This window comes from Acanthopagrus latus, chromosome 17 (assembly GCF_904848185.1).
Source record: "Acanthopagrus latus isolate v.2019 chromosome 17, fAcaLat1.1, whole genome shotgun sequence".
In the NCBI taxonomy this organism is placed as follows: domain Eukaryota; kingdom Metazoa; phylum Chordata; class Actinopteri; order Spariformes; family Sparidae; genus Acanthopagrus; species Acanthopagrus latus.
Window position 1 is genome coordinate 31,435,076 of NC_051055.1, and position 22,606 is coordinate 31,457,681.

Sequence of the window (22,606 nt, forward strand, 5' to 3'; positions counted from 1 at the left end):
ACTTTGACCCATTCCAAAGTATTTGTACCATTTTGTATCAGCCCTTGAAACGTGAAGATACTCTTGGCTGTAGCTAGGTGTGTAGCTAAGCTAACAGCTGCTGTGGCAGGTCATCAAACTCCAGACTGACTCACCTGTTCGTCCTCACCAGATGCTGAATGTTTGAGACTGAAAAACACTTCTGATGGAGATAAATCCAAGACTTCTGTGTGTATGTTGGAGTTTTATCTCTAAGTTATTTTGAAACAGAAACATTTCTAACTCTGGTAATATTTATATATCTGCTGTGCAGTAAATCAACAGTTTTGTTAAGTGAGGAGATCAGACAGGAAACTTGATCAGTAGATAGCTGGTGAACAAATGAGGCGACAGGTGAGCCGTTCATGGCTAACTTGTTTTTATTTGCACGTCCAATTAAAGTGTTAACAAACCTTACACAGAGGTTAGCATCCAGGTCTACAGCAGGAGGCGCTCAAACACACTAAAGCTCCGAGGACGTCAGACAGGAAGGAAACCAGCAAACATCTTCATATCTGTACAAATCTACAGTCAGTCAGTCCACACAGTAGATCCAATCAGATCAATGAGTCATCAATATGTTTTAATAACCAGCTGTCTCAAAGTGAATCTAGTGTTTACAGTTATTAATCTGAATGTTAGCGAGCTGATGATGAAACTCAGTCTGAGGTCAGAGGTCACAACAGTCTGTCGTCACTGATAATCAACTAAATACTCAGTGTCAACTTCACTTTGACAAACATCCACTGGGCTTTAGAAAACACTCAAATCAATCACAGTCGGAGCAGACCGGACCGGACCGGACCGGTGCCACCAGCTGGTGGATTAAATCATTTCTGCAGGGACAAAGAAATGGTTTACGAAGCAGCTCAGGACAGAAACACACAGGGTGAGAACGACAGGAAGCAGAGGAGCGCTGCGGTGACTCATCGGGTCAGAACCTCTCGCAGGATTTAACCATCCGGTCATCTGCACGTATTAAAGACATCACCTGAGACACACCTGTCAGGTGATCCTCGTCCTCACGTGTTCCAGGATGTGAACACAAGTCCTGCTGCTGACCTGTGATCAGAAACTCTCTGAAAACAGTTAGCTTAGCATCAGTCAGTGACGTGTCTGTGATGTCACAACATGCCAGCACTAACGAGGACGGGGATGACATCACCTCGTCAGCGTCAGCAGCTGTTGGTCAGTTCCAATGTAGCGTCATGCTAACATGGTTACAACATCAACTAGCTCTGCCTGACAGATCAGATGGAATACTTATGGTCACTACCTGCAGGTGTCACTGTTGTGCAGCTAACGTTAGCATGCTAACATCTGACCTGTGTAGAGGTAAGATGGAGGACAGCCGACACATGACACTTGAGATCTCGACCTTCTAATTAATCTGTTTTCAGCTTCACTGGCCTGAAACTCGTCAGTGAGATGTGAGGAGGGACTTCCTGGTGATGTCACAGAGAAGCGACCCCGAGCCACCACAGCTGCTTCCTGCTTCCTTCAGAGAGTCTGCAGGATTTTGTAAATTAAATCTCATTCATGTTACAAACAATTATTTTACATCGTCTCTCAGTGTGCCAAGCAGGAAGCTGATGTATGACGGCACGTTGTTCAGTCCACTTCCTGCGGATCAGACGTACGTTCTGCCGCAGCGGCGACGAGTCAAACGATGTTAAACGAGAGGAAGCGTCAGACTGCAGGCAGGGAGCATGCTGCCGACTGAAACCAGCCACACCTGTCGTCACGTGGCGGAGGACTGAAGCCGGGTCTTACTGGTCCTACAGGAGTATTTATACTTGGATATACTGAGCCTTTAGTTAGAAGCGGTGTTAGTGAGTCGGACTTGTTCTTCGTTCCTGTCGATCGGTCGGTGTGATGTCAGCAGTTTTCTTTTTCTTTTCTCTTTGACAGACATGCGATGAGCTGCATGACAACAACAGCATGAGGGGAATCTTTTTTTTCTTTTTTACATCATGTAGCATTCCTTCCCCCCGTCGTCACACACACACACACACACACACACACACACACACACACACACACAGCCAGGAGACGTGACGAGATGAGCTTCATGTTTCTTTTGTTTGTAAGAACTGCAGGACGTCGCGGTGGTCAAGAGATAATAGAGACAGAGAGAGAGAGAGAGTTTAACTATGATCACAAGAGAGTGTGTGTGTGTGTGTGTGTGTGTGTGTGTGTGTGTGTGTGTGTGTGTGGTGTGTATGTATGTGTGTGTGTGCTGTACACTGAGTCTTATTCCCAGTGCTGTTCACTGGTGGAGTCCCAGCAGCCTGCTGGTGTTCTGCTCCTCCCTCAGTACTCGCTCAGGTTGTGCCATTTGGAGATCTGCCGACGGGGGTTTTCACAGACCTCCCTCCAGTGGGACGCTCCGGAGGGGGCGGGGCTGTGCAGGCCGAGCAGCAGGCGGCCCAGAACCTCGTTCTTGGTGGTCCGGTCAAAGTCGACCACCAGGAACTCGACGGAGATCTCCGGCAGCAGCTCGGGCGGGATGTCGTAGATGAAGGACTCGTTGAAGACCGGGTTCAGTGTGCACTTCTTCACGTGGGTCTTTTTCTTGGCGATGCGCTTGCGGCCGTAGAAGACGTTCACCTTCACGTAGGGGTCTGAGGATGACATCATGAAACCATCAGGCTGACGGATCATTTACATCAAACTGACAAAAAACAGAACAACAAAAAATCTGTTACAAGCAAAATCAAATCCCTTTAATTATCCCATCTGGATCAGTACCGATACTGGACTGTACCGGTCTTTGGTACTTTAGTCTCTCTGTCATCACTACAATGACATCATCGCAGCATCTGGTCCATCTGAACCACAGAAGAAGTCTCTGCAGCAAAGACTCAGACCGCTCCAGTGAATCAACAGCCGGTTGGCAGAGTGTTAAAACACTAGTGAACATGATAAAAGATATATAGATATATATATAGATATATATATATATATATATATATATATATAAAAACATGTTCAGGTTTTTTTTATACCTATATTTCACACGCACTAACTACACAATACACACCGTCACCGTCACTCTTTCGTGAGAAAAGCCTGTTTCGAATGTTTCTTCTTGCACTATTTATTATTCATCATCCGGTTTTACGGCCAATCACAATTTAAAAACATAATTGTGTAGTTTGAAGGCTGCAGCTCCACATAGGTTGAAACTGAGACTCACTGAGGCCGTGTCTCAATGCACTGTCATCCTAACTCTGTCGACCGCGGAGGGTTAACATGGACCAGTACTGAACAGAACAAACGAGTTCTGAACAGAACTGAACTCATCATCAATCATTTAGTCAGTTAATCCCTGAAACAGTTTCATCGTCAGACGTTTAAACTCAAACACATTCAGGTTATTTCATACACCACCAGCAGCTTCAAATAACCAAGATGATTACTTGCTGATCATCAATCAATCAATCAATCAATCAATCATCTGACTGCTGCAAAAACAAAAGAAGTTGAAGTTTTCTGCGAGCCGTTAAGATCAACATCAGAAAGTCACTTCTGTATAGTGTCATGTTTGTCTGCCACGCCCACCTGTCCTCACCTGCTCTCACCTGTCCTCACCTGCCCTCACCTGCTCTCACCTGTCCTCACCTGTCCTCACCTGTCCTCACCTGCCCTCACCTGCCCTCACCTGTCCTCACCTGCCCTCACCCGTCCTCACCTGCCCTCACCTGTCCTCACCTGACCTCACCCGTCCTCACCTGCCCTCACCCGTCCTCACCTGCCCTCACCTGTCCTCACCTGACCTCACCTGCCCTCACATGCCCTCACCTGACCTCACCTGCCCTCACCCGTCCTCACCTGCCCTCACCCGTCCTCACCTGACCTCACCCGTCCTCACCCGTCCTCACCTGCCCTCACCTGTCCTCACCTGACCTCACCTGCCCTAACCCTAACCCTTTTCAACGACACCTGTAGGAACAGAGTGTCAGAGAACACACTTGTCTCAGTGTGTCTCTGTGCTCCACCTGGTTCTGCTGTCAGATCAATACAGTTAACACACAAACATAAAATGACTGTAGTTTCAGTGTTTTACTTTTAACAACATTATCTCCCACAATCCTTTGCTCCTGCTGCAGCTGTACTCACTTGCTGACAGGCCGGTGATGTCCATCTTGGGGAGGTGACGAGCCTTCAGGACGACCACGCTGAGACGATGAGACACCGGCTGGTAGGACAGAGACGCCAGCAGCTCGCCACGACTCTCACACTGAAACACACACACACAGATCACAGATGATGTCACGGTGACCTCAGCAGGACAACAGAGGGTCCTGTTCTCTAACGTTCTCCAAACATCCAACCTAAACCTGGAAACAGATCAACACGGTGCTACAGAGACGCAGCGCTGACAGCAGCAGGATATTTTTTTGATGTGGATGAAGAGGAATGACGGTCTGAATATCAAAACTGTGTCATCGACTCAAACCACAAGAAACGTCCGACTGCTGGGTGACGCTGAACGTCTGAAGGGAAACAATTTTAAAGTCTGTGCGCTTTCTAAAGAACACTGTTGAAGAAACTGCTGCAGCTGATGGTGCTTGAACAAGTTGGACAGATAATCAGCCTGATTACTAATTAAAGTTGTATATCTAGTTTTTGTTATATTTGCTAAACTTGTCATCATGATGTGACAGTAGAATCAGATACAGGTCAGCTGTCTGTGGCTCCACCCAGTGGCTGTAATCTGAATTGCAACAATCCACCGCTCCCTGATCAACACAACCAATCAGAGCCAAGGGGCGTGTCAGAGAAGTGTCAGTCACTCTCATGCACACACTGCAGCAGCCCCCCTCCCCCGCACAGGTGCAGCGTCTGCTCTCACCTGGTCAGATACGTTCAAACTCAACTGTGAACACTGGAGGAGAACAGACAACAACAACAGAGCAGAAACATGCCCCACCATTGCTCATGTCAAAGAGAAGAAATAAGAAGCCTGAAGAAGAAATGCAGAGTAAAAACAAAGACCTGGACCGAGCCAGAGAGAAAACAAGGATAATTGAAGCTGCAAGCAGCGATGAACGGGCCCTCGCAGTCCATGCGTGTCGGGGCATGCTGCCGTCGGGCTGGTTCATTCAGCACCTTCCGTTGAGGAAGCCGTTCCTTTATAATTTGGTGGCCTGCTCCTCCTGCCAAAGGTCTGTATCCATTAGCAAGGCAGCACTGCCCTCTGGTGGAGAAAGCCTGTCCACTCAGAAGTGAAGGTATTTCAGCTGTTCTTTCATCATTTTTTTCATCAGGGTCCACAGATGCTTCATGCAAAGTTTGCTGCAAATTGGTATAATTGCCTAGAAGGAGTTCGAAAAAGTACGTTTTTCATTTGTGGCGATTTTGCGAATGGAAAGTTACCGTGAAAGTGGGCGTGGCCTACACCACACAATTCAGCTGAATTCAGGGAACACATAGATATAAGGTTTAACAATGTGCGATATTATGTAGGAGTTATGGGCCAAAAACGCTTTTGTTTGGAAAGTAGTGCCACCTGCTGGTTATTTTTGGTGTGTGAGTTACAGGGGCCATTCTGTAGCACCTCTATGAATTTCATTTCCATAAGTGTTATGGTGCGGACACAGCGCCAAAATATTCAATTAAACTGGCACCACAGCACCACCTAGTGTCGGATCGGTAACTCCTTATTCAGATATGCTCAGGAGGGAATTGGCAACAATTGTACCGAATTTTGTATTGATCTGATGAACTGATGTGGAGATATAAAATACTTCAATTTAAAGAGCGCCACTTTGTGGTCATCGCCTAAACTTTTTGCACAGAGGCTCAGGGGCTGATGGGGAAGCAGTAACCTGAGTTTCATGTCATTCAGACACACCAATGTGGAGATATACAACATGTCCTGTTTGGAACGATATCTGCAGGAAGTTATTTAACAACTTGAGTATTGTTTGGAATATCAAAATTATTTTAAACACTTTTTGTCAGGAGGGTTCACAGTTGCTGTGCGCAAAGTTTCACAAATGGGTGAAATTGCCTGGGAGGAGTTTGAAAAAGTAGATTTGCAACATTTTGCAAATTTGAGGAAGAATTGATAGGCGGAAATGGCCGTGGCCTATATGACATATATTATATGTGAGTTCCAAGGCAAAACGCACTTTCCATAATTATAGTGCCACCTAGTGGTGGGAATTGAGGACGGCAATAGATTATGAAATTTTCCAGCAGGTGAGATGTATATTCCAAGTTTGGTGAGTTTTGGGGCATGTTCAGGCAGTGAAAAATGTGATGGGACGAAAAAGTGGTCATTTGAAAAACAATAAGGACCTCGCAGGTCGAGACCAGCTCGGGCCCTAAATCTTTATGGCTACAGGTCAGCAGCCATAAAGCCTGCTCGTGCACAGCACTCTCTGGGACGGGCTTAGAAGGACTGACACGGGAGCGGTTTCTGTTCTGACTAAATCCACTTTTTTCTCAAAACTCCAGACTGCAGCTTTAATGTCTCCGTGGACAGAAATCAAACAATGGACAATCCTACAAAATAAGACTTAAAAACTACAGACGTGTCCTTTACGTCCTCTCCTCCTCTCACTCACCTGCATGTTCCTCTTGGTGATCTGCTGGCTCAGGTGGACTCGGCCCGTGCTCGGGTCCACACCCTTCAGAGGCACCACAGCCTCCCCGATGACATCATCGCGGGCGAAGCGGTCAAAACTAAGGACCAGGAAGTGGAGGGTGAGCTCGGGCAGAGAGCTGTAGGCCACACCATAGAAGGTGAAGGTCTCGTCGAACAGTGGGTCCAGGGTCTTCCTCAGCACGCGGGTCTTGACGCGGTGCTTCTTCTCAGGCAGGATGGTCATCTTCACGTATGGGTCCGAGCTGCCTGCCTGCTCGTCCATGGCGGGGAGGCCCCGGGCCCCCACAATGGTCACAACCAGGGCCTTCTTGGGAAAGTTGTAGTCGACGGTGAGGCTGATAGCGCCCAGGCTGGGCTCAGGCTCGGGTTCAGAGGAAGCCGGAGTGAAAGGGGACACCGTCTTGCTGCTGGTCTGGCTGCTGCTGGCGGAGCTGCTGTCCAAGCAGCAGTAGTCGGCGCGGACCGGCAGCGCCCGTTCAAGCCGGGCCTGGCTGTGGGTGGGGCCTGACCCGGCAGGGGGCACGAGGTGACTCATCTGCAGCTGCCCTGGGACGTCAAGGATGTTGTTCTCTGCGTCCACCAGCACCATGCCCCGCCCTGCTGCAGCCGCGCCGCCGCGCTCTCCTTCACGGTCAGAGCGGTCCACGCGCCGGATCCCCCGTACGATCCTCTTGCTGCTGCTGAGGGATTCTGGGTAAATGCTGATGCCTTTCAGCATGTGGATGAACTTATAGGGGGGATCTTCAGTGTCACAGTAACGGTCCCCGTGCAGCTTGTAGCGCCCGCTGATGCGCAGGTAACGGCGCTGACAGAAGGACCAGAGCAGAACCAGAACCACCACGACCAGAACCAGAACTCCAGCTCCCAGGAAGCCCGCCAGGACCGGAGACATGGCTGAGATGGAGACACAGAAAGGACATGTTAGGACATACAGAGATCAAACCATCTGTCAGAGACCAAACTGTGAGATGTGATTTGTGTTAAACTGACACCAAACAGAACGATCAATAATATCAATATGAAGGGATCTTTAATGCTGATCATGATGTCACTCCAGCCTCCATCACATGTGACAGGACGGATGTTAAACACAAACATGGAGGACGATGACACGTGGGCGGCGCAGATCCTGACTGGACCCTACATTTCCCATAATGCAACATGACAGCATCCCCCACAATCCTGTGGTTGTCTGAACTCAGCAGCTTCCTTTATATTCATCTATTCATACAAAACCTACATTGGCCCCATATTCATTTTGTATTGTTTGAACTGTTGAGTGACAGACTGACGCGGCCCTGGCTGACGATCGAGCTGCAGGATCAGCCGGAGTTACACACAGAACAACAGCATGTGGACGCAGGACGCAGTCTGACCGCGGTGATCAGATGGAACAATAATGAATAATGGTTTAATTTAGAGCTGAATGAAAGTGTGTCAGGACTAAAACCCTCTGTAAACATGTTTGTCAGTGTGCATTATGATCTTCATGTAAATAAATACATGACCTCTGTTCACGTTAATACAGATTATTTATTGTGTTATTAGGGAGAAAAATCCTGCAGCACTGCGTCAGAGCTGAAGCTGTGAGAACGACACGTGACACAGCAGCAGCTCCCAGTTGTTAGAGGACGCTGCCGATGAGCAGTTCAGGCCAGAGCAAGTTTTTAAGAACCGTACTGATGATCTGGCCAGGGATGATGACATCATCAAGCGCAGACAGCGCGAGGATCCGTCTCCTCCTTCAGGAGCTCACACTCCTGGAGGAGGAGCAGGAGGAGGAGGAGGAGAAGGAGCAGGAGGAGGAGAAGGAACAGGAGGAGGAGGAGGAGGAGCAGGGGGAGGAGCAGGAGGAGCAGGGGGAGGAGCAGAAGGAGCAGGGGGAGGAGCAGGAGGAGGAGCAGGAGGAGCAGGAGGAGGAACAGGAGGAGGAGCAGGGGAGGAGCAGGAGGAGGAACAGGAGGAGCAGGAGGAGGAGCAGGAGGAGCAGCAGGAGGAGCAGGAGGAGGAGCAGGGGAGAGCAGGAGGAGAGCAGGAGGAGGAGCAGGAGGAGGAGGAGGAGCAGGAGGAGGAGCAGGGGGAGGAGAAGGAGCAGGAGGAGGAGGAGGAGGAGGAGGAGGAGGAGCAGGGGGAGGAGAAGGAGGAGGAGCAGGAGGAGGAGAAGGAGGAGGGGCAGGAGGAGGGGGAGGAGGTGCAGGGGGAGGAGCAGGAGGAGGAGCAGGAGGAGGAGCAGGGGGAGCAGGAGGAGGAGCAGGAGGAGGAGAAGGAGCAGGAGGAGGAGCAGGAGCAGGAGGAGGAGCAGGAGGAGGAGCAGGGGTAGGAGCAGTCTCTCAGACCACCTCCACCTCGTCAGCAGTCGCAGCTCTGGTCTCAAGTTCATGTTTCCTGTTCTGCGTGTGACACCTGAACACAGGTTCACCTGTCGCAGGTGTGTTGCTCCTGCGGCTCGTCACACTGATCCTGATGATGCTGCTGTTTGATGTCGGCCTCTGATGCAGCTGTGAGCTTTGATTGGATCGTCTGAGAGGCTGCATCATTAACAACTAGCCTCCTCCTCTCTCTCTCTCACACACACACACACACACACAGAGACACACACACATACACAGAGACACACACACATACACAGAGACACACACACACAGAGACGCACACACACATACACACACACACAGACACACACCATACACACACACAGAGACACACACACACATACACATGACACACACTGACATCAGAGTTAAAAACAGTAACAGGAGGAGCAGGGGGAGCAGGAGGAGGAGCAGGAGGAGGAGCAGGAGGAGGAGCAGGAGGAGCAGGAGGAGGAACAGGAGGAGGAGCAGGAGGAGGAGCAGGAGGGGCAGGAGGAGGAGGAGGAGGAGGAGGGGCAGGAGGAGGAGGAGGAGGTGCAGGGGGAGGAGCAGGAGGAGGAGCATGAGGAGGAGCAGGAGGAGGAGCAGGAGGGGCAGGAGGAGGGGGAGGAGGTGCAGGGGGAGGAGCAGGAGGAGGAGCAGGAGGAGGAGCAGGAGGAGGAGCAGGGGGAGCAGGAGGAGGAGAAGGAGGAGGAGCAGGAGGAGGAGCAGGAGGAGCAGGGGGAGGGGCAGAAGGAGCAGGGGGAGGAGCAGGAGGAGGAGCAGGAGGAGCAGGAGGAGGACCAGGAGGAGGAGCAGGAGGAGGAGCAGGAGGAGGAGCAGGAGGGGCAGGAGGAGGAGGAGGAGGTGCAGGGGGAGGAGCAGGAGGAGGAGCAGGAGGAGGAGCAGGAGGAGGAGCAGGGGGAGCAGGAGGAGGAGAAGGAGGAGGAGCAGGAGGAGGAGCAGGAGGAGGAGAAGGAGCAGGAGGAGGAGCAGGAGAAGGAGAAGGAGCAGGAGGAGCAGGAGGAGGAGTCAGTGGAGGTCTTTGTCTGCTGTGGACAGAGGAGTATTGTTGTCCTGATCCGTCCCACGAGGACTCGCTGATGATCCTGTTTCTGAACACTCTGGTTCTGCTGGGAATGATCCCAGAACACGACCCAGTCTGTCTCTGCAGTGAACACGTACAGAGACACACAGAACAACCTGCTGCAGGCGAGTGTGCACAAACACCTTGACACCTGCGTACAGTCACTGATGATGATGTCACTCTGGTGACCATGGAGACGGGACCCCCCACCTCATCTGACACACTGACATCTGATCCCAGGACTCACTCCAGTAGTCCACATTAATCACATCTGTTACACTTTAATCACTGTCAAGCTGAATTCACAGTTAATTATAAAATGACACACTGATTAATTACATCACTGATGAAACTGCTGACCATTCATTTTCAAATCAAATGTCTGAAACAAATCCTGAAACCTTCTTCCTGTTGTTGCCGTCTCTCATTCAGACTCCATCACATGATGTCATGTTTTGGAAAGAGCTGAGAGCAGCTGAGCTCGCTGCCAAGCAACACACACACACACACACACACACACACACACACACACACACACACAGACACACACACACACACACACACACACACACAGACACACACACACACACACACACACACAGACACACACAGACACACACACACACGCACACACACACACACACACACAGACACACACAGACACGCACACACACACACACACACACAAAGCTACATCCAGGATAAACTAACAGCACTGATATTTTGGGCTGACTCACATATTAATGAGTTAATAAAAAGCAGATATTTATATTTGCTGATCCTGATTTACCCATGATACATCTGTGACACGGTTATCAGCTGATGAAACACAGCATCCAAACTCTTTTGGATGTGATGTCACTTCCTGCTCTGTATGAAACAAACCCGTCCATCACTGAGACAAACAGACTCCATGTTTCTACTCAAAGACAGAAAGAAGTTCATGTAGAACATTTGCTGAATTAACCAGAAGGTCCAAATAATGCAGAATGAGTCAGAGACAGAGTTTCACAGAGTTTATAAAGTGTCTCCAACTCAACAACTCACTAAACTGACACATTTGTTAAGGGAGTCTGGTGCTGTGATCATGTATCTTATTATCATATTTTAGTATGTGTGGCAGCAGGTCCAGCAGGTGGATGCTGCAGTCTGACACTCAGTCTGATATTTTCTAATGATTGATTATTGACTGTTAAAGTCAGAGCGGTCTTGACACTGTTGTTAACAAAGAGTCAGGTTCCCGTCACCTTCTCTGCCCAGAGGAACGCGTCCTGCAGATGTTCTACTGAGAACATGAACATCACTCTGTTTGAAGTGTGCACCTTCCCCACCAAGACAAACGCCTCGTTGGTGTAAAATCATTCCTGGCGATGAATCTGATTGTGATTCTGATCAACACTGGCTGCATTAATGAGCTGCAGCTGACACCTGTACACCTGCCTGTTCCTTCACTGCAGCTCTGATAAGAACTACATACATTCATACACAAACATTTGCAAATTCAACTATAATTTCATAATTCTCTTTGACTTTCAGGTGTTTTAATGATGTGGACTATGTGTGATCTCCAGTCTTTCACATCCAGGAACAAAAATCATGAACTGTCTCCCTGACTGACTCAGACTGGCACCTGGACCGACCCGGTCCAGACACATGCCACATCTCTCCACCGGGCCTTGTTTTTTGGATTATGGACCTACAGCTGATGATAAGTGGGTCTGTCAGAGTCCAGCATGACAACAGTCCAGAACTCAAAGAGACCCAGATGATTTCTTTTAGAGACTGGAGATTATTGTGAAACACTTTGATTGATTGGTCGTCTATGATGGATGGACTGGAGAGGTACACATGTTCTGGTTCTGTCTCTGTTGGGGCAGGTCCATTAACAGCAGGACGGATCGTTGTGTCTCTGAGCCCACCTGCCCTGTTTGATAATCAATCAGCTGACGATTAATCGATTCTCCTCATAATAACAGTGACTGACTGCAGCTTCGAGCTTCTGTGTCCTAACAAGACGGGTATAGACATGACGTCACTCCATACCCACCCCGACTGGCACGCGCACGCACATCGAGGCCCACGGGAGGCAGAGGAGCGCGAGCGCGCGCGTGTCGGGCTGCTGTTGATCAGAACCACAGCTGAGTGACGTCACCGCCATGTTCTGTTCAGATGATGAGATACTGGTGATGTATCCATCCATTCTGTCTGACTGGTGTCGGTGGACCCGTCGAGTCAGTACCGACAGATCCACGCAGATCCACAAACCGGGCCGAGCGGGATCAAGACGAGGTGTCGGCCCGGTGACGCGTCATTAACTGTCAGACAGCCGATCGACGGCCCAGTTCTAATCAATAGCACTGATCAGACAGCACGGACGGAGTGTGTGTGTGTGTGTGTGTGTGTGTGTGTGTGTGTGTGTGTGTGTGTGTGAGGACGTGCTGCAGCAGAACACAACAGGCCTCGCTCACCGTAGGCGGGTCCCAGCTCGATGATGTCCGCCATTTTGTGGTTTTGTGCAGGATGCGGTCCTGACGGAGAACAGCAGACTGATGGAGACGAACCCGACGAACCTCGGCCCAGTTACTTCACATCCGTAGAGAAGCGCCGCGGAGAGAAATCACCGAAAACGAGCCGCCGGTTCGGGAGACTGAGACCTCATACGCCCGCTGATGTCCGCTCGGTGTCGGGATCGGTGTCGCTGCTCCGCTCGGTGCGTAGTGATGCTCGCGCGAGGATGCAGGGAGGCTGCGCGGAGGAGCGCGCGATGAGGCTGAGTGACTGCTCAGAGATCGTGTGTGGGGGTGATGACTCACTCCGACAGGTTCCCGGAGGATCAGGGCCGTATCAGCAGGACGACTTCTATCTTCACTGTGCACATGAAGTGGACCCTGCCTCAACGAAGGGCCTCGTGTAGGTGAACTGGTGAAACTGGGCTTCAGAACCAGCTCCAGTGACCCAGACTGATTCTGTCTGTCAGCTCAGTAGTTTGTCAGCAGCCGCGCCCTGCAGCTCAGACTGATCCCAGACCAGAGCTGTCAGTCGCTCCCAGAACGGGATCTCAAGACTTGATTCACAAAATTATATTCCAGCATTATTCTCGACATTTCGACTTGCATAATGAAAAACAACCCGTCCTCCTCACGGTCCTGATACCTCTGCTGAGTCCGTGCTCCACATGGCTCCTTTAATGGCTCCGTACAGCACCGTGTGTTCTTTAAAGACCGGTTCCCTATTGCACCAAAAGTGGTTCCCCTATGATTAAGAGTCATAGAAACCTTTAGTGCTTTTAGTGTGTTTATGGTCTGAGTCCCAGGGTACAGTGGTGTGTTGTCTCAGTGTTGCTTCTCATTGTAATTAATCTATAAACATATTCATGGCCCAATTAAGCTGATGATGATCAGGTGTGTGGAACCTCTGACAGGTTCAGGAACACTCATCACCCACACTCAGCATCATTCACAGGATCATATTCCACTGAACTGCAGCCATGTTTATCTTGTTCCCAGAAATATGAGCAGAGTGAGACGTCACTGCATCATCCTCTCCACTGGAGTGGTCCTCGCGGGAGTGGAGGCCCCGCCCCCTGTGCTACGTCACCACAGTGTTAGATAATAAACAGGGTTGTTGTTAAATGTACTTCAGCTGAAACCAGAAGTTCCATCTGGACAGGAAGCTGGACCCACCCGTCCTCCTGACGAAGCTGCTCCACCGGGTCTGTCAGAACCTCCCTCTGTTCACCTGAGAACAAACTGTCCTCACAGACACACAAAACAGCCACAGACACAAAACAGCCACAGACACAAAACAACCACAGACACACAAATCAGAAAACAAATGAACAAATTCAGCTTCAAACTAAAGGCTCGGTATCTGTGTTGTGTGGCGGGACATTGTTCGCCCTGCTGCTGTAGTGAACACCTGTTCACCTGTCTGAAATCAAAGGGACCACCACGCCTGGAGGACACGTCACACTATCAAACATCCAATCATCATTATTATCATAATGATAAAGTCTTAAAGAAAGAGCTCAACACAGTCCGGGGGGCCAGTCAAGGCACCAACATATATTTGTAAATGGCACTAAAGAGTCTGGGAGTCTGGGAACCTCCTGTTCTGTGTCTGAGGCAGTAACATTTGGAGATCTGGAGGAAATGTTCTGATCTTCCCTCCACGCTGCGTGTTATTAAAGAGGTCTGATTCATACGCTGAAGTCTAAAATTCTTCGGAGACTTAGCAGCTCTCAACCTCACAAGGAGAATTTTTCCACCACACCTCTTCACCTGAGGTGTGGAGAGGCGTCTCGGCAATGTCTCTGCAGCTCTGTCTGCTGCAGGCGTGAACAGGTGGGCTGACAGGTACTGTCCAGTAAAACCTGTCATTCCTGACGTCACCTGTCGGAGCAGTTTCCACCAATCAGCAGCTCCTGCTGATCTGTGATGAAGCCCCGTCTGTCACCACTGCTCCCACACTCATATCTGCTGCTCTACCTGAAACATCCACACAGGTGAGTTCAAACTGCTTTCATCCTTTGCTCACAGTCAGGCTGTGATGTGTTCAGGTGTCTTTGGTCCAAGAAGACGTCTTCACAAGTGTTGTTTGGTCCAAAAGTCCAGCGAGACTCACTTGACTGAGAAACTCTGAGGATCTACAGACAGAATGAGTTTCCACTGATAAATGACATGAACTCACTTTACACTTAATTTGATGTTGCTTGATCAACCAGCTCGCGTCGGTGTTTCACCTCGGATCAGAACCTTCTCAGGTCCGCTCTTCAGATGCAGGTTCAGAGTATTTAAACTTGTAACAGGATGACTGAGATCAGGTTTCACATGTTGGTACACGACCAGAACATCAGTATCTGTCCTGCTCAGATCACGTTCACTTTGTTTCCTGCAGCAGGTTTCAAGTCGTATCCTCGTCATGGCCCACTGCAGCAGAACTGTGGCCGATATAAAGAGGTCCATTCGGTCCGGTCAATACCTCAATTCAAAAGACACCACAGAGTTCTACGACCGCTGGGCCCAGACGTACGAGCGGGTCAGTGTCAGAAACTCCTCGTCCTCCTCGTGGAAGCGTTTGTGTTCTGATGAGCAGTTGGTCGGGTATCACAGACGGTTCTGTTCATCTTCAGCTGCTGGACTTTAACTGCGACTGAGTCTCAGTGTTGTGTGTGTGTCATCAGTCACTGGTGGATTCTGAGAACTAACACATGGACCATTAACAGGATATGATGCGGATCGGCTACAGACCAGCACATCTGGCTGTAGATTTCCTGAATGCCAACTTCTGCGGGAGGCGTGAGGAGGTTCAGGTTCTGGACGTCGCCTGCGGCTCTGGACTGGTCGCTAAACTGGTGAGAGACAAAAGTCCATTTCAGAGCAGAACCTGCAGGTGTGACAGCACGTTTTCATGTTCGGCTCAGTTTTGACATGTAACCCGTCTTCACTCAGTCGATGTTTCCTGGAGTGCGTCTTCAGGAACGCAGCACAGCGCTGAACAAGCGCGACTTCCACAGAATGAACCTTTTAATCATATTATTACATGATCACACACGTGTCAAACGTTCAGGACCAGATTTAAACACATCAACACTTCATGCTACATGTGAAAGTTAATGCAGTTATTTTATTTCAGACATTTTCCTCAATTCACATTTTCACAAAGGTTCAAAAAGACAAATCAAAATAAGTTAGTTGTGTTTGTTTCAATGAGAAACTCATCAGCAGACTGTTAATCACAGAGATGTGTGTGCAGTGCAGTACCTGAGGCCCAGTGTGTGTGAGTGGTCATGTGACGTGTTTCCAGGTGTGTTAGTGTGCACAGAGTTTAATGCTGACCAGGTGCTAAAACACTCGTCTGGACACAGATCAGTTTATTTAATAGTACACGTGTATGTGTGGACGGACCTGATCCAGTCACACCCTCCAGCCCCCCCACACACCTGATGACATCACCTGACATCACCTGACATCACCTGAGCTGCTCTCTACAGGTTGAAGACTCACTACTGGTTCTGTTTGTCTCCCTCTGCTGTTCAGATGTCTGAACTGGGCTTCAGGCACTTTGTGGGAGGCTCCCTCCCCCCCAGCTGCATGTCGAAGTGTCCTTGAGCAAGATACTGAACCCCAAGTTGCTCCTGATGAGCTATTGTACCTTGCATGGTGTGTGTGCGCATGTGTGTGTGTGCGCATGTGTGTGTGTGTGTGGACTGGTGTTTAGGGGAAGTTGCAGTAAAGGAGGGCAGATGCTGAGGAGAAGAGTTCTCTTTAAAAAAAGACTAAATTAGGGAAGAGGTGTGGAAACATCAAGTTGTTTCCTGCCTCATTTCAAAACGTGTCTGTTGCTCAGTCAGTTTGTTCTTAAACTCAGAGACGCTTCAGGAAACTAAGGATGGCAGTTTGGGACAAAAACATTGTGTGGAGCTTCATGTTGCTGCTGACAGGTGAGAATATTCACAGAAACTTACAGCAGCTGAGCTCAAAGTGATTCATCAGTTAGAGGAAGTTACTCATTAGAGGCTGCGTGCAGTAATCATCCAGTAACATGTATAGAAGCATTTTCTCTGTTTACAGTAGATATAATCATGTAGTCTATGAACCATTGATGAGCTATTGATGACGTATTGATGAGCTACTGACCTTTGATTAGAGATTATTTGATTTGATTACAGGTGATAACTGATAATCTTCCTCTTCTGCTTGTATTTTGTGTTTGAAAAGTTCCAGACGTGTCGTTTATGTTCACCTGAGAGTCAGGACAGATTTTATATTGTGACTCTTTATATGTTCATTTATTATAAAACACACTGAAACATCAAACATACTTTTCTATGTATTTAGAATGATGCTTTGACATAAGTAAATATGAATGGAGGCTTGCATAGTCACTTGCTGGAAATGTTCCATAAAAAACCTGCAAGGACAGAATGGTACAGAACCAGTCAGTATCAGTACCAGTACCTGGATGGACCTTCATCAACATCAGACACATGTTCTTGTCCAGGATAAAGAAGCTGAAGATATTTGTGTCTTCCAGTGTGCTAAATTCTCAGTGACAGAACATGTCTGCTGAGACACATGAAGGGAAGCGAGATAACAAGAAACGGTTACAGAAGAAGAACAGGCAGACAGTGTTGAAGTTATACGTGAATATAAAGATCAGTAAGTGACAAGAACACTGATGTCTCATGATGTGATGGGTCCAGGTGACGGTCCAGGTGACGTGCTGCTGTTCTTTCTGCTGCTTGTTTTTCTCTGTCTGCAGTTAAAAGCAAACGTAGTGCAACTGTTGCTTCCTCTAGCAGCAGGACAGGCGACCAGCAGCACAGTGTGGCTGGAGGAGGTCAGGAGGCCGTCAGTGAGGAACCACACCGGACACAGGGGAGGTCAGGAGGAGGTCAGGAGGAGGTCAGGAGGAGGTCAGGAGGAGGTCAGGAGGTCAGGAGGAGCACTATCATGGTTGTATCATGAGACCCACAATGACTGTGTCTCTTCTAGCTCTGAGATGAATGGTGGTTCTGGTCTGTCTGGATCAGAACACTGTTAGAAACAGGTTGTAGTCTCTGGATGTGTTTTGACTTTAATGTTGGATCGGAAATGTCAGAGTGTCCTTACAGAGTGTGGGAGTGTCCTTATTGAGTGTGGGAGTGTCCTTACAGCATTGTTAAGGACACGTGTGAGCTCTGTGTTTCAGAGTCATTAGGGTCACTTGTGGGTTGTTGACCTGACTGACCTTCATGTGGGTTTCTAAGTCTAGGTGAGTCCAGGTGTGAACGGTTGTCAGGCTGTCTGAGGACAGAACTCAGTTCTATTGTAGGTGGTGATGAATAATGTCTTAGTCCACCTCCTATTCAAAGATGGTGGTTCCAGTTTGACATATATGGATTATTTTACTCCTCTTTCAAGCCATCTGTCTGCTCTGGACAACATGTTCACATTGTGACCTCACAGGAAAGATTTGTCTGCTTCAGATGTAGGTGGACAGCAGAGTCCTGACCTGAGACTGGACCTTTGGAGTCGGACCTCCTGAGAGAATCAGAAACACTCTGTTTTAATATCAGTCTGACATCATTTTCCATCTTCATCATTGTGTCCAGGTGCTGTGGGTCCGAGTGTGAACTATCCACCTCCTGTTTGTGCTGTAAAAGGGTCGACTGTCACCCTCCCCTGCACCTTCACACCACTTCAGTCTGTCGATGTGGATGGAAGAAAAGTTCTGATAAAGATCGTCAGAGTCCGCTGGTGTCAGAAGCATTTGGTTTGTCAGGGATCCACCCCGTCTGTGTACGACAGTGATTCAACAAGCAACGACCCTCGTTACAAATATCTGGGGGACAAGAAGGGAAACTGCACTCTACAGATCACAGATGTAAGGGGAGAAGATGATGAAACTTTTCGCTTCAGAATGGAAGCTGATGACAACAGAGGACACTGGACTGAACAATCAGGAGTGGAAGTCTCAGTCACTGGTAAGGTCATCTTATTATTAATAACATTTATATGAGGGGGCTGTAGCTCAGTGGGTAGAGCTGGTGGACTAGTGATCGGAAGGTTGCTGCTGGACTGAGCTACATGTTGAAGTGTCCTTGAGCAGGATGCTGAACCCCAAAATTGCTCCTGATGTGCAGTTGGCACCTTGTGTGGCAGCATCTGCCATCAGTGAGCGTCCTGCGATGAGCTGGTGACTCACCCATGTACCCCGGCCTTCACCCACAGAGTCAACTGGCCCCAGTAACCTCCGCGTAACCCTTGAAAAAGAGAGATAAAGGGTAACATCCCTGCGACCCTCACAGAAAAATGGAACGGAACATTTATATGAATATTACCGAGCATCAATGTTTGTCAGCGTTTCTACAAACCACAGACACGTTGAAATATCAGTTTCTAAATGTTCAGGTTTCTGTTGTCACAACGTAAAGAAGAAACCTAAGATTTTAAATGTATTTGATTTCAGACGGCACCACAATGAAGATAACCAGCTCCAGCGGTGACGGACAGGTGAGAACAGGTGAAAGCGTCACTCTGTTCTGCTCTGCACGCTGCACGTTCCACCAACTGAAGGTCACCTGGTTCAGAGATGACCACGCCCTCTCAGAATCTGGCCCCGCCCTCCAGCTCAGCTCTCTGACTGCAAAGGATTCTGGGAACTACACCTGTGGTTTACAGACCAGCACTGAGACTCGCTCCGGGCCGTACAGCCTGCGTGTGGACGCTGGAGAGGAAGGTTTGATCAGTGTTCATCTGAAACATTTCACTGAAAACAAACGTGTAGAACCAGAACAGTCTGCAGACATCTCACAGACACGGTACCAGCTCTTCTGGACTCAGAACCAACTGTAGATGATTTATTAATGCCTCAGAATATCTCAACAGTTTATATTAATATAACATGTTTGACAGGAGCTGATGGTGACCTGCCTCTGGCGGCTGGTGTTGGTGCTGTTGTTGGTGTTCTGCTGGTTCTGGTTGCCGTCATTCTCGTCTGCTTCATCAAAAGGTACGTTGATAAATCTGAACACTGCACAGATCCCTCAGCTCAGACTGTCTGAATGAATGAAGCTGGTTTACACTCTTGATTGAGTGATTGAGTTTATTGATTCCTGAACAACCCAGAAGACCCGAAGCTGTTTCACACTGCAGAGCAGACGGCTAATGTAGCAGAGCTGCTGACAGTCATCATAACTTTCTCACTTCTTCTTCTTCTCCTTCTTCTTTTTCTATCACATGTTTTATTCTGCACCTCCTCCTGCTGCTGCTGTGTGTCTGTTATTGGTTCTGATGGTTTGTCTGAACTGGATCTTGCTGGTGTTCTGGTCCTGTGTTGTCTGCAGGAGGCGTTCAGCAGCGGATCAGAGAGCCGATGGAGGAGAAGAGGATCAGAAGGTGAGTCAGACGACGACTGTAAGATGTGACATCATCGCTTCAAGATGTTTATTACATGAAGTCTTTTTTCATCTCTGATGTTTTCAGTGTTTCCTTTGTGAGAGACAAACTGTGTAAATGTGACTGTTGATCCTCAAGTTACACCTGAATCTGAAACTGTCTGTGTGTGTCTGTGTGTCTGTGTGTGTGTCTGTGTGTCTGTGTCTGTGTGTGTCTCTGTGTGTGTCTCTGTGTGTGTCTGTGTGTGTCTCTGTGTGTGTCTGTCTGTGTGTCTGTCTGTGTGTGTCTGTGTGTCTGTGTGTGTCTGTGTGTGTCTGTGTGTGTCTGTGTGTGTCTGTCTGTGTGTCTGTCTGTGTGTGTCTGTGTGTCTGTGTGTGTCTGTGTGTGTCTGTGTGTGTCTGTCTGTGTGTGTCTGTCTGTGTGTGTCTGTGTGTGTCTGTCTGTGTGTCTGTGTGTGTGTCTGTGTGTGTGTGTCTCTGTGTGTGTCTCTGTGTGTGTCTGTGTGTGTCTCTGTGTGTGTCTCTGTGTGTGTCTGTCTGTGTGTCTGTCTGTGTGTGTTTGTGCGTGTGTGTGTCTGCAGCATCCTGATCGTGTCTACAGCAGTGTCCTGCAGCGGGCTGATAGGGAGGCAGGAGGTCAGCGACAGGAGAGCAGCCGAGCTGTGGAGGAGGTCAGCTACGCCTCGGTCCAGTTCAAACACAAGACCAAGAACCAGGCCAGGTACTGTGGGCTCAGGTTTCATGACAAAGTGTCTGTAGGTGAGGGCTGATGGAGACGATGTCAGCGTGTCTGCCTCTGTCTGCTGTCAACTACGTGCTCGTCTCTGGACGTGGTGACAGCTGATGTTATCGGACCGCTGAGCTCAGAGAACCGCGGGCTGATCCGGTCCTTCATCCAGCTCTGTATTAATCTAGTCCCTGACGAGTGGATCACGTCTCACCACAGTCTGTTAAAGAGATGGATGTGAAACACACTTATTCTGCCTGACGACACTGACTCTGTGTGTTCTTGTCCTCAGAGCAGTGCAGGAGGCCGATGATGCCACCATCTACTCTTCAGTCGCCGGCAGAGGCTGAAGTCACGGCTTGTCCATTAAAGGAACAGTTCACCCAAAACTGTGAATCCAGTCATCATCCCTCCCTCCATGCTGACAAGTCTACAACATGTTATTACTCTCTTTGTCAACTGAAACCTTCACTGGAGCTGCTAAGCTAACAGTGTTAGCATGTCAAGAGTGTAAATCTGGTCTCAGATCAGGATGCGATGTGTTCTTTCCTGCAGAGGAGGACTTTATATCATCAGGAGGAGGAGAGGAGGACTTTATATCATCAGGAGGAGGAGAGGAGGACTTTATATCATCAGGAGGAGGAGGTACTGTTTGAGTGAACTGTTCCTTTAATCCCATCCCGCAGCCTGATGATGACATCACAGGAGTCCATTCAGAGAGAAGCAAGTCGTTAATGATCAGTTAACGAGCTCCTGAGATACCAAACATGTCAACTTCCTCCAGAAAGATTTACCCATGAGCCTCAGTGGCTGTTGCTATGGAGACTCTGCTCCAATTCAGATTCTTTTCAGATTTGTTTTTTTTCTTAATTTCTGTAATTTATTGTATTTTATGAAATGCTCTGTCTTGCAGTTGTGTTATAACAATACCAAACATAAAGATTTGAATGCAGAATAAATAATTTGACTTTTTCCCTGTCTTGTATTTCAAAGACATCAACAGAAAAGAGGAACACCTTGGCACCACCAGAATCCAATTTTAAAAAAAGAAACTAATCTTCAGAAGACTTCTGTTTTTTACTTCTCTTCTCCTCAAACTTTAAATGACTTCACCAGTAAAGTGGTTGGTTCAGTGTGTGTTGAAAGACATGAAGATGGCAGAAATGACTGGAAACCAGCAGCAAGACGGTCACAATTTCACACTCGTGATACAAAAAACAGGGAAGTGATTTTTATTGCACTGAAACAGAAAAGACTTTACTGAGACCGTAACACGACTCTGTCACAAATGCGTCAGAAATGTTCTTGTTTGAGACAAATATCAAACACAAACACAACATTATTAATGGAGATAAAATAATAATGAGAAGCTAAATCAACAAATAATGTATATTTCTTTAAATACAGAGAAAAGTGTGCAGCGTTTGGTTGGTGGCCTGAGACGATGATCGCATGTGGACGAGTTAGTGCCAGTGATATCAATATCGGCAGTCATCTGACTCGTATGTGACAGTAAAAGTACATTTACTGAAGTACTCATGTATCATGTTCAGTATGAGCAGAAGTATTTTCATGTGATGCTTCTTTCTACTTCACTTCCATACAATCACGTAACGGCTGGAGTTCATGATGAGACGACGTGATGCTCACCTGTCAATCAGACTGACAGGTGAGCACATTGGGTCGCTCTCTTCTCCCTGTGTCTCGCTTCAGATGAAAACAGTTTCATCTTCATGTGACTGAACCTTTATAAAATCATCAGAAAGAAAAACAACAAAACATAATGGCGACACAGAGAAAAACATTTACTGCACGACCAAAACTTTAATTGAGTGAAGCTACACTTTTATTGCTGATACTTTAATTTAATTAAGATTTGACTGAATTGTGGTTTTGGATGTAGAACTTGTACTTTGCATTGACC

General features: G+C 48.3%; 3 protein-coding genes across 3 annotated transcripts; 2 read left to right on the forward strand and 1 right to left on the reverse strand.

Moving 5' to 3' along the window:
• Positions 1 to 380: 380 nt before the first annotated feature.
• syt11b (synaptotagmin XIb) lies at positions 381 to 12,854 on the reverse strand. The gene is made up of 4 exons (XM_037075633.1): positions 12,544 to 12,854; positions 6,597 to 7,531; positions 4,141 to 4,261; positions 381 to 2,642 (listed from the first exon to the last, which is right to left on the reverse strand). Exons 1-4 carry the CDS (start codon positions 12,575 to 12,577, stop codon positions 2,332 to 2,334), a joined length of 1,401 nt encoding a protein of 466 aa, XP_036931528.1. The 5' UTR covers positions 12,578 to 12,854; the 3' UTR covers positions 381 to 2,331.
• A 670-nt stretch (positions 12,855 to 13,524) lies between these two features.
• On the forward strand, positions 13,525 to 16,463 carry LOC119005749 (methyltransferase-like protein 27). Its single transcript, XM_037073639.1, has 5 exons — positions 13,525 to 14,579; positions 14,975 to 15,112; positions 15,300 to 15,428; positions 16,114 to 16,175; positions 16,424 to 16,463. The coding sequence occupies exons 2-5, from the start codon at positions 14,996 to 14,998 to the stop codon at positions 16,461 to 16,463; spliced, it is 348 nt and encodes a 115-aa protein (XP_036929534.1). The 5' UTR covers positions 13,525 to 14,579; positions 14,975 to 14,995.
• On the forward strand, positions 16,330 to 21,654 carry LOC119006106. Its single transcript, XM_037074481.1, has 7 exons — positions 16,330 to 16,517; positions 18,171 to 18,542; positions 19,028 to 19,297; positions 19,474 to 19,570; positions 19,905 to 19,956; positions 20,537 to 20,676; positions 20,975 to 21,654. Exons 1-7 carry the CDS (start codon positions 16,466 to 16,468, stop codon positions 21,030 to 21,032), a joined length of 1,041 nt encoding a protein of 346 aa, XP_036930376.1. The 5' UTR covers positions 16,330 to 16,465; the 3' UTR covers positions 21,033 to 21,654.
• Positions 21,655 to 22,606: the final 952 nt, after the last annotated feature.